The sequence below is a fragment of the Mustela nivalis genome (genome assembly GCF_964662115.1).
Source record: "Mustela nivalis genome assembly, chromosome: 11".
Lineage (NCBI taxonomy): Eukaryota > Metazoa > Chordata > Mammalia > Carnivora > Mustelidae > Mustela > Mustela nivalis.
In genome coordinates this window covers 97,541,928-97,558,537 of record NC_139030.1, presented here as the reverse complement: position 1 = coordinate 97,558,537, position 16,610 = coordinate 97,541,928, and the positions used below count along the sequence as shown (strand labels likewise).

Genomic DNA, 16,610 nt, shown 5'->3' with positions numbered 1-16,610 from the left:
CCTTTACAAGAAATTGGGAGCAGGGAAAAGAAGGGGGTATTTACCTAATTGTAATTTCCACTGGCTACTTACACTGGATAATTTCCAGAACTATTCAGGACTAGAATATCACTTGAAGAATTCTATGGAATTAAATCCCATCAAAATCTACCGTTTATTATTAAATCTCCTTCAATATATATGGGCTCCCTATATAAGTGTATTTTATTGTAGGATATCAAATCTGTAGAGTATTAGTATAAGTGCTATTGGGCTGTAGTTCCTATAAATCTTCAAAATGCTTTTGAATTAATGATCCTGAGTGCATTTATAAGAATCTCCCAAATGTTTCGTTTGACAGAAGTCTTTATCACCAGCAGAAGATAAGTAACAGTTCTGTCCATGGCTATCTGTCTTCGAGGGAATATTCTTTGCTAGAACCTAGTTTGGGATTTAAAGTAAAATAATATTGCATATAGACAGTTGGGTTTTATTATATTTGTGTCGTCAAGAGTGTGAATGCCACAGAATCTCAGGTACATTGGGGGCTCTGTTCACACTTGGAAAAAGAAATATATATGCCCTGTTTTCTCAGGCAGAGCTGTGGTACTACTAAATTTGAGGTTGAAAACTGTGATGGCGTTTCGGTCCTTAAATGCAAAAAGACAAAATGAGCAACCCTTCCCATGGCCGGGGGCGGCGCGGGGGGGGGGGGGGGGGGGGGAGGGCGTTGACAATGGGGAAAGAACAGCATCTTGGCATTCTTAAAGGGTACAAAAGTGTTTCCCTTTGCACCATATCATTTAGGAGGTTAATCCTTTTTCAGAAAACTTTTAAAATTCTACTCTCTTGTAAGTATGGAAGACTAACACCATACCTATATAATTAAAGTTTTTTATGGCAAGCATCAAAATAACTTTTCTATGGTAACTTCTACACAATTAAAGACTCTCATCAAACCCCAAACTCAAAAACACTGCGCAGGCTCCTGCTTGTTGTTCCCATGCGTTCTTCTCATTTAAATTGTTTTATTCAGTGAGTTTATAAGGGTTATCACATCGAGGTAGGAACATTCCTGTGAAGCTTCCATTTTATAAGGACTGTTTTCTTAACCACATCACCAATTCTGGACCTCAGGTTGGTACCTACAAAGGAGGGCTGTACTCACTGTAGCCAGTCAATTGAACACATCTTCTTTACACATGTCTTGGGGCTCTCTGAAAATGACACAGCTCTTGGGAATTCATTATACACAATGCACTCATAGGGTGCATGTATTTACACGTGTGCCCGCTTAAGCACACACATAAAGTCATTGCAGATTAATTCACAATCCGGCAATGCATTATTGCCAGCGATCAAGTCCTTCTCATGTAGTCCGTGGTGAATTTTACCAGGAGCAGCCCTCGATGCCTGTCAGTCCTGGTTTTGCTCCAGAGTTCCACTTTCATGTGGGATCTCTCTCTTGTGTTGATTCTCTTTTGCACCCCATTCATTTTTATACCGCTTTCCCACATGAGTCTGTTAGAGATGTAATATTAATTACCCAGAAATCTCAGTCTGCGGTCATTTCCACATCATTCTTTAATGAAGACAGACTTCATTGCATGTATTTTTATTACTTTGGCTACTTCATTTCTATTTTTATTGCAAAGTTCTGTGCAAATAAAAGAATATCAAAAGGTATGGCTATAAATGTGCTCTGCTAAATTCCCTCCGCCTTGAAATGCCTGTGAACTTCTGCTACAAAATGCCTGCTGCATTTTAATGCCTTTCCTGCAAGGCAGCATGATATGATAGAAATCACACTGGTCCTGAAGTCACACAATGCCTGGTCCACCAATTGCCAGCTGTGCTACTTAACTTCCTGGAGCCTCGGTGCTGGCATCTGCGAAATGTCACTATGTTATCGTCACAAATTTGATTGAGGATTAGATGAGATGAAGTACATAAAGCATAAGTACTATACTTAGGGCATCACGGGAGCTTAATACACGTTAATTTCTTTTCTCCAGCCTGTAGCAGTAATGGGAGGAGACCATGGTATACACAGAGTATCTGCCTTCAGCTCAGGTCATGATCTTGGGGTCCTGGCTGGGGATAAAGCCCCACATTGGGCTCCCTGCTCAGCGGGGAGTCTGCTTCTCACTCTCTCTCTCTCCCCTCTTCCCCATCACTCATTCTTTCTCTTTCAAATTAATAAAACCTCTAAAAATAAAATGTACTTCAATTGCAGGTCACTGCAAACTAGGAGAATATAAAGAATTAGAAGAATAAGGTTAGATTTCAAAGGAGGAGATAATGCCTTACTGTGATGTTTATTGCATATGGAAATGTATTGCTATAGGTTTACTGCATATGGGAATATTTTACTATGATGAAAAGGACATGGTTTCTGAACTCCTTCACAACTTTAAACTCTGTCCAGATCAGAAGGGTAATAAGAAGAGCCTGTTTAACTGTATCTACCTTTAAAGGCATAAGCAGTATCATTTATAAGAAGTCACTACAACATAAATCTGTTTTGTTATACTGCTTGAATTAATTTTACATAAAACTTCAGCACATTCAAAGTGCAGGAGTGGTGCTGACCATCTACATACGAATACAGGTAAAGAGTAGGAATTTTTGTAAGAATGACCAAACTTTACTTCATCCAGTGAACAAATAACACAGAAAACCCAATTTTCAAAGTAGGAACTTAGAGATGAGGTTATTGATACTTTGACTGATTTTATATGGTTGCAAGGCTATTTGAGGGACACCATAATCTGATGAACTTCGGAAGCTTCTAAGGTATCTTTTGGTAGATTGGTAGTGGCTTTCTGAAGTTCTGGGTTAAGAAGGATTCTAAGGCCATATCTAGGTTCATTAGGAAAGAATGCTGTAATCAATTACTTAAGTCTGTTCTGGGCAGGAAGTGAAAGGAGTAATTGCTTGTATCAGTGTGTTTGATACGTAAGTGTTCCATAAATAATAGCTATTATAATTATTGCCGCTGTTATGACAAAGATGTTTTTATGTTCCTCTTCAAATTTCTACATTTTCAACACAAAATGGGATCAATTAACTGCTTCGGTCACAACAGCCATGCATATCATTTTTATTGACTTAGTGGTAAGTGTGTCAGTATTATCTGCAGAGAAGGGCTGAAAAATGGGATCGGAATTTGCTTGTCCTAATTTTATTATGTCAAACACTTGATATAATCAAGGGGAAAAATCTGATATAGTTACTAAGGGCAGGATGAGGGCTGGAGAGAGAAAAAAAAGAGATAAGGGTGAGATGTAGTCTGGAGTCCTTATGAAAGGTTTGCACCGTGTCCTACATCTTCTTTAAAATATTCACACCAGGGAGAAGATGCAACATGTTTTGCACTTAGATGGTCCATGACTTTCTAGACTTTTTTCCTGTTTTTTCTCTGAGGCCAGATTTCTTTTCTGGGTAAATAGTCATGTTCCTGTCAGCCATAGGGGATTTTCTGAATCCTAAACAGCTGATTTTGTATTCTTGCTCCGTTCCCTCTATTTGAGAACTAAAATCTGATCAGACCCATATTTTTAAATTTATGTATTTATAGGCATATGGAAAAATAGTTTATAGTCTGAGTATGATTTTTTTTCCACCACAAATGTAGGAAAATTGTGGAGAGTTTTAAAACAGTGCCTTATCATTTTTTTTTCCTTTATTACTGATGACTTCATTCTGCTTGAATTCAGTGCTTCAGTTTATTTGGGTAAACTAATAGATTATGTATGCAATGTTTGCACCGCGTTGATTGAACTCATCTGGCGAGTTTGAGCCTGGCTCACACGTTCACGTCATCAGCAGAAGCCCGTGCATCGCACACGGGCGCCATAGACAGCTCACGGTCCTCAAGAGGAAAGGAAACTGGTCCTCAGAGACCTGGCCTGCCTCGCCTACCCTCACATTGTTCAGAAAAGCATAGCAGACCTTCCATTTTTTTTTCTTATTATCTTTTTCAAATGCTTAAAAACTTCTTCATTTTTTTTTTTTATTTGAGTATAGCTGACGCATAGTGTTACCTTAGTTTCAGGCAGGTGTCCAGCAGAGTGATTCAGCCACTCTCTGTTGTGCTGTGCTCGCCACAAGTGGGGCTCCTGTCTGTCACCACGCAATGCTGTTCCAGTACCGTCGAGTATGTTCCCTAGGCTGTGCCTTTCATCCCCATGGCTGCTTCATTCCATAACGGGAAGCCTCTACCTCCCAGGCCCCTTCACCCATTTTGCCCCTCTCTCCGCTCCCTCTCCTCGGGCAACCACCAGAGTGTTCTTCGTCTTTATAGGTCTCATTCTGCTTTTTTCTTGGAAAAACTTTTACTTTAAGAAAAGCCTAGTAAAGAAACAAAACCGTCTTGAGTGTTTTTAAATAATATTGAAGAAAAATAAAGATATGTGATCCCCAGGGGTTTGTCTTTTTTTAATAAAAGGCGTGGGCTGCTGAATGTCTGTGGAATGCATAGGAAGCCCAGAACCCTATGTTAACTTTGTAGAGATATTGTAAGACATCACCAGTTAACTTACGATCTACTTGGGGAAGAAGGCTTTTCCTCCAAAAGATGTTGACTCACCATTTTCTTTTTACAGTTTACAAGTCTAGCTTCAAAATTGTTTCACCAAATAGTGGATGACTTCTTTCTGTTGCTTTCCGGTATCTCCTTTAATGTGAAGTCTCCTTTAAACTTACAACTCCACAGTAATACATGGGAATCTTCTGGCACGCCCAGCTCTTCACAGTGGGTCCCTTTCTTGCCTTCTCCGTCTCGCCTGTCCCTCCTCACTGCCCCCCCCCCATCTACCCTGTCTACCAGAGCAGTGGTCCTCACCTACCCATCAAACACAAGTGTCCGTACGATTACATGTTGCTATGAATTGAGTTCAGGGACCCAAATTTGCAGGTGATACACTTCTGGCATTGATTAGAGTAAATTCAAAATATCCCTAAAGTCCCCAGCACTCCTTTGTATTCTAACTCGCTCCCTAAATGAGGAAGGGAAGGGAACATGGGTTGCCTGAGATGTGTGTGTGTGAGGCAGGACAGAAGAAGTTGAAGATCACTGCTTGCCTACATGGACTTATTTCCATCTGTTCCCCCAAGGCAAGATGCGTTCTCATTTCTGTCGTCTGTGTCGCCCTTCCCTCTACCTCAAATTTCCTCTACCTGAAATTTCCTCATCCCACTTGTCCAGCTGTTGAGCCCCTATATATCCTTCTAGACTCACGAAGGTGTCACCTCCTCTGTGGAGCTTTCCATAATCTTCTTCCATGGCCCCGCTCTCCCTCTGAGAGTGTTAAGCAGTCGTTGTCCCCACAGTCCCTTATTAGACTGCCGTTGGAGCACCTGGACTGTTGCCTTCTGTATGCCTTTCAGTCCCCTCCTTCTCAGACCATGTGCTTTTTGCAGACAAGGACTATGAACTGTTTATCTTCACTTTCCTAGATCTTAACACAAGCTCCGGCCCAATAGGACACTCGGTTATGTCTCAGATGAACCAAGCAAGTTGAATGGTTGTTGAAATGTGCCTACCATTCTCCTCTTATTTCCCGGCCCTGAATTGTATCCCATGATGTTAGTTCTGTTGAAATGATCGTGACTAATCCAAGCTAAAAGGAAGCCACTGGCCGACCAGTTTCGGGTTGCATGGATGAGTCACTGAGAAACTATAATTCCTGAGAGAAGGAAAGGACTAGAGTCGAGAAAGGAGAATCAGGAGTCACGTAATGAAGTAATGAAGAAGGATTATTCCACTACCACCCATTTCTTTAATTTTTCTTTTTACTCCTTTTTTTTTTTTTAAGATTTTATTTATTAATTTGACAGAGAGAAATCACAAGTAGAAGGAGAGGCAGCCAGAGAGAGAGAGAGAGGGAAGCAGGTTCTCTGCTGAGCAGAGAGCCCGATGCGGGACTCGATCCCAGGACTCTGAGATCATGACCTGAGCCGAAGGCAGCGGCTTAACCCACTGAGCCACCCAGGCGCCCCAATTTTTCTTTTTACTTCTTGATGTGGCTTCCGCTTTCTTTGCTTTCCCTATGCTCTGTGGGCCCATATGCCAACATGTAAGCTATCCCCCACTTTAGCAATGCATCATTGTCACTGACATGAAGACTGGCGCACGCCGACTCCACGCCACACCCCATCTTCAGGTCAAGCAACTGGTCTCAATTTGGCAGTTTCTTATTGGAAAAAATGAAATAACTGCATTAAAATTTAGCCAAATTCCGTGCAGATGATTCTAAGAAAAGAGAGATGGCACTTTTAATTGCTCTAAAGGTCAGTACCTTACAGTACCTTTTCACTCAAAAGGAATTTGTTAATCCCAAGCCAAATGTTTTGACCCTTGGAGCTAAATATATTTATATAAAGACCTTTTTTTGCTCACTTTTATTACTGATTTTACAGTTTTCCTAGCATATTTGAATCACATTGTTGAATCATCCCAATTTTAGATGTCAGCTCCTTTAATAAGACCAAAAAGTGACTTCCCAGGATGATGTACGCCATGTGAGTGTGTCTGTATGGTTATGTCCCACAGTGGCCGGCCTGCGAGTGGGAGCACGGACCGCATCCAGAAGTTGCGGAAAGAGTATTATCAGGCCCGGAGGGAAGGATTCACCTTATATGAGGACGACGAGGGAAGAGCGAGGCTAGATTACGACCTTCACTGGGTAAGTCCGGGCCTCATTCTAACCATTGAATTCATCTCAACTGAGATAGTTTCTAGCAGAGGAACATGGTTAAGAATGTTCTATACATACCAAGCTATATTTAGCTTACTTGAGTTTCACAGATAAGAGCATTACCCAAACCACAACCATCTTGTCCCACAGAAGTTGTTTACATAAATCAAACCACACTAATGCACAGTAGTTTATTTTAATTGCTTTCGTATTTACACTCTGTTGGACTTGTATACCAACGTGTTAGGGCGGAGCAGATGGTCGCTATTTTAAAGAGGACAAGGAATCTACTGAGCCTTGATCCTTGCCTCCCATCGCTTGGGTTTCAGAATCTGGGCAAGCATTAACAGACCATGCGAAGCAAACCATCTTTCCTTTGGGAAAGGATATTAGAAGTGAATCTCAGAATGGCCATCCTCAGAGCCACCAGTTGTGTGTATATGGCATCTGAGTAATTCCCATTTTGCCCATCTCACCAGTACGCTAAGAGACGTTTACTTTGAGATAAGAACAGCTTTTGTATTTTGCCAAATCCTTCAACATTTGTGAGCAGGAAAGAAGACTGTAACCTCTAAAGAGAGCTTCTGTGGGTTTTTCCAGGAGACATGATTCATTCTCTTGTCTTTTTCAAGAAGGCACGGCTATACCAACAAAACACACTTAGCTTTGGAGCATCCACAAAAATACCAGAGGAGAGTGCTTAGAGCTGGATTAAAGTACACGTCACATAGTTAGAGCAGGTGCCTGCCACTGCGTTGGTATTCAATAAATCTCGGCTCTCGTTACTCACATTATTGGAGCAGAGCTGTCCGTGGTAATAGTGATGTCCTTGCCATGAGGCCGGCTCTCACCCACCCTCTTTGATGGTTACTGCCTCCTACTACCGTTTTTAGTGCTGCTTTGAGAACCACACAAGGAACTCTCTTATCCCTGGTGGCCACTAAAGACACCAGGTCTTATGAAGGACGAATCTATTAAGGGAAAGTTTTCTTTCCTTATTTTCACTCTCATGTGCTCACAAGGTCAGGGTTGGGAGAGCAGAGTCCAGCAACCAGGCGGATTCCTTCTGTTTCTCACTTCAGTGCTGTGGCTTCTCACGTGTGACACCTCCCACGTTTTGCTAGTATTTGAAAGGAAGCAGCCGCAGTACCCACTGCTGGCGTGCAGAGCCCCGACACTCCTTGGCTCGGGAGATGCTTCCTGGTACCCTGGCATTTAATCAGAAATGCAAAGTAAGGATTGGTGGTCTCTGACCAAATGGTCTGGCCTCTTCCAGAGATAGGCACTTTGCAATAGAGGTCAGAACACAGAGCTTTTTATTACAGATGTTAGGATTAAACAGAATGGCATTTACAGTGATGGGGCAATGGGTTGCTTCGATGCTCGGTAAGGGAAAAGATTTCCCCAGAATAACAATTTAGATAACAATTCACTTCATTTTAAACTTATGTGAGATCAATGTATTAACTTTGATGACAGACTATATACATAAGGCTCTGCTCCCTCAATCAAACAAACAAGCAACAAAAAAAAGGAAGTTTTTTCCACCATAACCAAAATAGACCACCATGTACAGGGCGTGGAAAAGTCCTCCATCTCAACATCACCGTGAACAACTATGAGCAAAGTAAGGCAAGTAATTTTAGATGAAGCATTCCTGGTTCTTTCGGCCTTATTTTATGTGCTCTCCTTACTCCAAGCAGAAAGGTTGAAAATGCTGAACCTTCACAAGACTTCAGGTTTCCTCTGACCCTCACCAAACTTGAAACAGATAACCCATCCACTCCAGTCCTCTCTATCTTGATGATTCTGGTTTTATTCCAAGCAAATGTGGAATCAGACAATCTAGGGAGTAAAGAAGTATCTCTTTTAATTTGTGTTTCCCATGCTCAAGTGTATTGAGCGTTGCCAAAAGTGATTTTACGTTTCTGAGATGAGTGGGGACTAAGGCTTCCCAAAGGGATGCTTGCAAAGTGAGTGTCATAAAAGCCTAGTGCTCTCTGTGACAACTAAGAGACTCCAAACCAGGGAGGAGGGTCTCAGCCCTTTCTCTGCCTCTCCGCAAGCCAAGGGAAAACACCAGTATCTTTTGTCCAGTGCAGGCTTGACAAATCACACTGTGGTCTTGCTACTTTTGGATAGATCTAGGAGAGCAAGCTTAGAAAGTTAGCACTTCCTTCCTGCTTGTCATCCAGACCTAACAAAGCTGCTTTTCTTGAGACTGCGGTTCCTGATGGGTCTGGTCTTCAGCATCATGGGGGGTGCTTGTTAAAACTGGATCACCAACCCATAAAAAAGAAGGGTGGGGCCCAAGGGAGGGTGGCGAGGGGCTTCTCTGTGTAATTATCAAGGTATCTGACCACGATTCTAAAAATAGGACATTGATTCCAATCACTGCAGTAAGCAAAATAGTTCAACTTCTCTAACAAAATCATGACATGGACCAGCATCATCAAAAATGACTTTCGTGGACTCAGAACTTCCTGGACCTAGTACTTCAGATGTAGAGACCTACAAATATTCTAGAGTCCCCCTAGACTGGGAAGCTTCTGAACTATGGAGAAGCAAATTAGGAAGATAAGTTACCTCACAACTACTTTTAGTTGACCAGACAGAATAAAAGTAGGCTCACAGAAGTCTTCAAAGCCAAAGTTAGTCAAGCAATCACTGGAAAGATTAGTAAGGTCTATGACTATTTTTAAAAATATGTTGTTGTCGCTGGGACTAACAATTCTATCCATGGCCTACCTCGGACTTGCTCATTTTCCCAGGCTATCCTATAGGCAGTTCTCTGTCTAGTGGCTCCAAGCTGAAGGCATTTCCCACTGCTCTCTTGGGTTCCCACTTGCTCCCACAGCCCTTGCTTCTTTCTCTCTTTTGTCTATGGCTCTGATCAAATTTTCACATAGGCCAGGTGCCAATCCAAGAATAGTGTATTATCTCTACCTTGGAGGAACTCACAGGGTAGCCAGGAATACAGACAGCGGAGGCAAAATGAATAAAGGGACAATAGCATATGTGAGAAATTCTGTATTAGAGAACGTCTTGGCTCCTCGACGAGCTCAGCTGCAGCAGTTCCTTCCGCTGAAGGCAGGGTGTGTGGCCAGGGCTGCGGGGGACTCCATAGAGTCATTTAGGAGTTGCCTCAGAGGGCAGATTTGGTTCCTTTTCTCATAGATTTGGTGGTTTTCTTTTTCCCAAAGGAGCTTCTGATTTATTCACTTCATTTGTGTTCAGATAAATGAACACACACACAGATTGCAAGGTTTGTAAATATGGACAAGAGACCTTAAAAATCTTTTCAGCCAGCCTGTTCTGGAGCGGTTTTCCCAGGGAGGCTCTGAAAAGCTGTAAAGAACAAGTGGAGAGAATTTCAATGGTGGGAAGTGAAACGGCCTGGCGAGTTTTTATAGGCCCAATTAAGTAAGCAAGATATGCTAGCTGTTAAGTGTTAATATTTGCCAAAAGAAAACATAATACCTGTTATCTCCTGTTATGTTATTTTCTTTAAAAGTTGTTAAGACGATCACAGTCCTCTGGCAACAGGCTGGGGTATTTTTTATTAGCAGATAAAAATGATCTGCTTATTTAGTGGCAGCATGAAGATCCTGCAAGTAATTTCAGAAACGGGATGGCTCCAGAGTTTTCTAAAAATATCTGTACCTTTATTATTGTCTTTTTTCAAGAGCTGCATGGCATATACCGTATGCTTCCTCCTCTTTTTAACTCTCTGGCTAAATTAGAATTTGTATCTATGAAAGGGGTTTATAGATACATAGACAGGAAGGAGGTACTGAAATCCCCACTGTCGTAGAATACAGGATCATGTACCTTTCTGGCCAAGAGGATTGGTTCAGATGATGGTTGGGTGAATAAATGGAAACACTCTGAAAGATTTGCTCATCCTGAAGATGGCCTAGGAGCCAGCTTGAAGAAACATGGTTGGCAGCTGTCTAGACAAGAAAGACACATCTGGTGAATTCTGCAGTCAGAGGAAAGAGAGAGCAAGAAGCGACCGTGCTAACCATCTTATGAAAGGGATTTAAGATGGAATGTGTAATAGCCACACAAGTGTAAAAACTATCAGACCTGCTGATAGTGGTCCAACACCAGAATTCAGTTGTCTGTATTTTCCCTCTCTGTGCCTTAAAGATATCTGAAAAACAAAAACAAAACAAAACAAACAAACAAACAAACAACTAAGGACACTGATGAAAAATTCTAGATTCTAGATTAGTCAATGGCTCTTAAGTCACAAAATAACATAAATCTGACTCAAACTGGCCTAAGCAAAAAGGGAAATATTGTTGGCCTGTATAACTTTAAAATCCATAGGTATATTTGATTTCAGGCAAAGCTGGATCCAGCTCCCTCGTTATTCTCTTTGTAGGCACCATTCTCAGGCAGTTCCTTCATATGGCAGTGAGACAACCAGTGGCAGCTTCAACTCAACACCTTTATAACCCCCCCAGTACATCCAGGAAGTCTTAGAACTGATGTTCGATGCATTCCTGAATGGACTCTTGACTCAGCCTGGGTCACATGCCCACTTCGAAACTCCCTTGTCAAGAAAGATGCAGTACCATTACTGGCCAGAACTAGGTCACAAGGTCACCCTGGAACCACAAAGTAGAATCAGGCCTACACAAATCCCATAAATGAGTCGAGATGAGGAGGTAGTCCCCACAGGAAGATCAAGGTGCTAATTAACAGGGGAAGGGAAGAGGGATGTCGGGCACAGTTCGGAGTTGTCTACTATAATTTCTGATTAATAACAGTATAAACTCTCTTCATCTTGAGTTTTAAGGAAAGAAAAAGAAAAGACCTTTCCCTTCATGTATTTTCCTCTTTATCATTAGAAGAAGCAGACCTATTATCAATCTTAAACTTGCTGCCATTATTGGTAAAAGGAGAAAGATTTATTTTTGTCTGCTGGTCCCGGATCTTTAAGCTATCCCAGGCACCCAGATGGTTTTACTGCGTTATTCATGAGAAATTACCAGACCTCTGGCTACTTATTTAGGTAGGCAAGTGACATTTAGATTCACCCCAGACCTAGGAATTTGGCCCAGAGGGAAGCAACAGAATTCTTTGAAAGGACTAAAAGTGACTTTCTTTGGGTAGAATTGCTCTAAGTATAGCTTCATGGATTGTTGTTTTGTGATAAAAATATATTCTATATACATATGTCAAATCATTATGTCATATACCTAAAACTAATACAGTGTTATAGGTCAATTGTATCATAATTTTTAAAGAATGTATCTATTTTAAAAATCTTCAAGGATGGAGATAAAGAATTAGAACCATCAAATGCGTCCAACTAGTAGCTATTGTAATTCAGCTTCTACCATAGGATGACCAACCCCTTCTCAGTTGACGAGCCCTCATTAGCTCCATAAACATTTCCTTCCCAGTATCTCCCTCCATCAGCAGGTTAGTGTTTGCCCTCATTTCTTAAAACAACTGAACTAAGGAGTGGGAGGGGTACTAAGGCAGAGGGAAGAGAACAACACACATTATGTTTATGAATTAGGTGGATCTCAGAAGGGCATGAGTTCTGATCAACTTGATGTTGGTGAAGCATCAAATACCAGCTAAGAATTTGGGACTTGCTCACTTCGACTTCAGGAAATAGAGAAAATTTGAGGACAAGGAGGACAAAATAAATTGAAAATTTTTTTCTTTGATAGTGTTAGTCCTTTATATTTCAATGTAGCTTTCATGAGAATGTGTTGACATATTGGCTATATGGGGGATCATATGAGTGAATTTCTAGCTTTTAAACATAGTGCAAATCATTTTGAAAGAAGGCAACGTGTTTATAGGCAACCCCCAACATAGAACTAAACTGTGTTGCAGAAACCATTTAGAAATTGGCAATCGGGCACTGGGAATGGTTTTCCTATGGGGCGGAAGAAAATGATTGGTTGTCAGGGTCCCAAACCAGTCTGCAAAAGCCCACTACAATCCAATAACCTGGTGCCAATCAGACAATAACCAAGGAACCCAGGAGCAGGAGAGCACGTGAGCTAGGGGGGGAAATGCTCACCTTCCCTCCTCCCTGAATACACCTTTGAGGTCTTCTCTAGCCTCTTCTGATCTGCCAGTCTTTAGAAGTATCTCCCCAGGTTTCCTGAACTTTAATCACCCCTACCTCCCCATGATGGCACCCCACTTAGACGCACCTCTTCCCCCAAGAGTGTTCAGGAATGCAAAGTTCTCTCTCTGTGCCATCCCTTCCTCCCTCGAAGTTCCCTTTCTCTCAGCTCATCTCAGCTACACTTCTAGAGGGTGAGGGTGCAAATAATCTAACCCATTAAGGCTCTTAACATTCCTTAAGAGACTTCTCTGTTTAAAGAAGATACTTGATTCACCCTAATGTAGTGCAAAATTAGGCACTGTAAGGCGAGCGTGGGAGGAAGGAGCCCGAGAAGGGTTAATGGGTTCTACCACTGGCAACTGTCTCTTCATGACCTGGAGGAGCAAGGGCCCATGGCTGAGACCTTGGTGTCCCTCCACAGCCCGAAGTTTCTTCGGCACTTTTATGAGGGAGCCAATTCGCCACATTCCCCAATCTGACTGGCTCCCTGTGGGCATCGCGTTGATCCTGAGCGAGGCACTGATTTCTACTATGAACTGGCCCTCACCTCCCAGAAATAGAACATTTTGTTTCTTAGTCTGCCCTCCGTGGCTGTGGCCCAAGGCAATTAACGTGGAGCATGTGGGGACTAAAATGCCTGTCTTCCCATCCAGTCCTTCTAAACCTGCGGATGTCCTGAATTTTGTACCTACTAATATCGCAGGTGTGAGAAGCATTTGAGCACCATGTGTGAGAGCACGTGAGAGCACGGACCCTGAGATCAGACTGCTTACATTCACGTCCAGGCTAGGTCACTTACTGATTGGGTACATTTGGGCTGGTTTTCTTTAACCTCTCAGTCTTCTTCAAACTAGGATCTCATTCTCACAGATCTTATATAAATATCGTGACAATTAAATGATTATTCCATGTAAAGCATTTAGAATTGTGTCTGACATGTAGTAGTGTTCACCGAATGTGAGGATTTTCTAAATGTGGCACGTACTGAGGTTTTTAGAAATCATATATTCCATTAGCCAAATAACCCTTCTATCTCAGTCATAACCCTTCTATCTCAGAGGAGCTGAACCTCTTCCGTTATTCCAGGGTCCTGGGACATCATACAACACACAAAGCATTTGGGAGGGAGGCCTTCCGGCCATGCACACTCTGGTTACCACTGAGGTACCCACAGTCCCTTCAGGTGGTGACCGTCCAGCCCCCGTTGTAAGACATTTTTGGCAAAGTCCGTTGGTCAAAAGGTCAATAACTATTTCCCTCTCTCCCACACACAAACTTTTTCTTCAAAAGTGCACTCCTTTCATCCCTGACCCTGGGGGCACAGCTAATCTCTTTAATGAGCTTATGCTAAAATCAAAGACCAAAGACCAGAAGAAAGAGGCTTCTGCTTTCAGCTGTACAAAAACCCCGAAGCAAAGAAATACCGAGGTCAGGTCTAGTTAATGACTTCAAAAATAGGAGGCAGAGGGGAATACAAAGAGAATATATACAAATTATTTACTCAATAAATTATGCTACAGCCCGATGAATGACAAAAATGACATCACTTACTCAGTACTGACTGACAGATGTGTGCAAACACCTTATATACCTTATATAAGTTATTCCAGGCAACAAATCCAGGAGGTAGGTATTTTTAGTCCTATTTTACAGATGAGAAAATTAAGGTTTTAAGACTGTGCACCATAGTCACACAACCATTAGCAAGCTGATCTTCTAACCTGTGCTAACAACTCCTCATGGAAATAGGAGAAAGAGCGTGGCTGTGGCAGCTGTTTACTTTTTCTTACATGAGATGTTTGAAAGAAAGGGAAACACTGAGTATTTGCTTATAAGCACAATACAGACTTGCCTCTGTGGAACTACTCTTTAATTAGCACTCTGATTTTTTTTTTTAACCCAGTGCTAAATAGTATTAGATCTCTGTAAAAGTCAAAATGAAATCATTCTTTTTTGCCATAATCAAATAAGCTAGCCTATCTCTGGCTTAAACCCAACCCTGAATACCAAGAAGCAGAAAAAGAAAGTTCAAAACCACATTTTTTCCCAAAATATGTCAACTCTATGCTCTACTTACATTAGAGTGAAAAAAAAAAAAAAAAAAACTCTTTCTGCCTTCTAATGAACAATTAATTCCAGCTCAGGATGTCGAGTTTAGAATAGGTTAAGTTCCCCTAAACCACAGCCGTTTGTGTTGGATCATGGTTAAAACCCAAAATTCCAACTTCTACAATAATCACATTCTTTTCTTCTACTGCAATGGGAGAAATGACCATTTTATATAATATAGGAAAAACCATAGCAGAAACGCGTATGAATTCCAGATTTCCTAAACGGTTCTCAAAGCTGTTTAAAATCAGTTGGATACGTTTTATTTTAGCGGAGCTCAAAACCCTGAAATTAAGTTTGGGTACTAAATTTTTAAAAGTGAAGATGTTTGTGGAATAGAAGATATGGAATTCCATTGAACTGGCATTTATAACACATGTAACACTTAACCTGGAGGGCAGTGAAAACCCCACACGAGCCATGTTTGTGTTCAGATCCTGGAGCGCAAAACGTTCCCCTCTCACAGCTTCCGGGGTAATTAGCCAATCAGGTCCCTGCGGCGGCCATCTTGTCCTTTCAGTCTAAGAAAAATTTCAACGTAGAGCTTTCGAGAGCTTAACATCATGTGGTTCTTATTGAATAGTAACGAGTGTGGTGTTATGGAGAAAAGAAAACTCCACAAAAATATCTCCTCTGAAATACGAAGAACACTCAAATAAAAGAGGACCCTAAAATGTTAATAATCACAGCAGTACTGAAATTGCCATTCTCCACAAGAACAATGACCACTTTGGAATACAATTGTAACGACACACATCAGAGTCTGTGACTTTACTGTTCTGTGAAATTCATTCATTTCTTTGTGTTTCCTTCTGAGGCTTGAAATCACGGTGCTGATTTTCACAGTGTCTATGAGAAAGTGCAAAAGTTGATACCAGTGATTTCATCCAGACACAGGAAAACTTTCCATTTATTCAAGTAAATGATCTAGGAAGAACTGGTATAGCATTGTTATTATAAACAATTGAGAAATAGTTTCTTTTCCAGCTTCAAGATAAGAATTCTGTAAAGTAATGGAGTTCTTGGGTTTTATCTCCATGAAGCTTTCTTCAAATGATTTAGCTCATTCTGTGTCATCTTTCACTCAGACATAGCCTCATTCCCTAGACAGCAAAACTAAAGCAATACGTGAGAGAAATAGATTTTCTGCTATCATTTATTCCTTTGTTGCTTTATTCCTTCACAGAATACTTAGCAATTTATTCTAAGTGTACATCAAGCCCCACATTTGCATCAATGCTTAACAACAAAGAAGGAAAACCTGACTGGGGTGTGTGTGTGTGTGTGTATGAGTGTGTGTCGGTGTGCATGTGCATGTATTAGGTGTATCGGGAGGGGGTGTATTGGGAAGGGGGTGGTGCGTGCCCAAAGACATTGTTTTCAAATTTCTCCTTTTAGAGAAACAGTAGGAAATGTTGTATGAGAAAGACATTCCGTGTCATGATCTGATGGTTTTCCTCTAATGAACCTTCTGGCTCCCTCTATGAGAATGGATACCCCCAAATGATGTGGAGAAATCTCTATTTTTCAGTTTTGTTTTCCCTACATCACTAATTACCAGAGTTCCAGATTGTTTCTGAATAGCAGCTCTATTCTAATTATAATTTTTTATATGTATCAGCTACTTTTCCTTTCTTCATCTCTTTAGTATGGACCAGGTTTCCTGTTTTCCATGCAGTTCCCATTACAGTAACTTCCCAGGTTTAAAGTGTCAGGCA

At 41.3% G+C, this 16,610-nt stretch overlaps 1 protein-coding gene across 3 annotated transcripts in view; it reads left to right on the top strand.

The window, feature by feature from the left end:
• The window catches only part of PARD3B (par-3 family cell polarity regulator beta), a 1,038,672-nt gene that overhangs the window by 931,256 nt on the left and 90,806 nt on the right, over nt 1–16,610 (top strand). For all 3 annotated transcript variants that reach the window (XM_082689121.1, XM_082689120.1, XM_082689122.1), the window contains one exon: nt 6,536–6,668. In XM_082689121.1, coding sequence (XP_082545247.1) covers nt 6,536–6,668 — 133 coding nt within the window. The remainder of the gene's footprint in view (nt 1–6,535; nt 6,669–16,610) is intronic.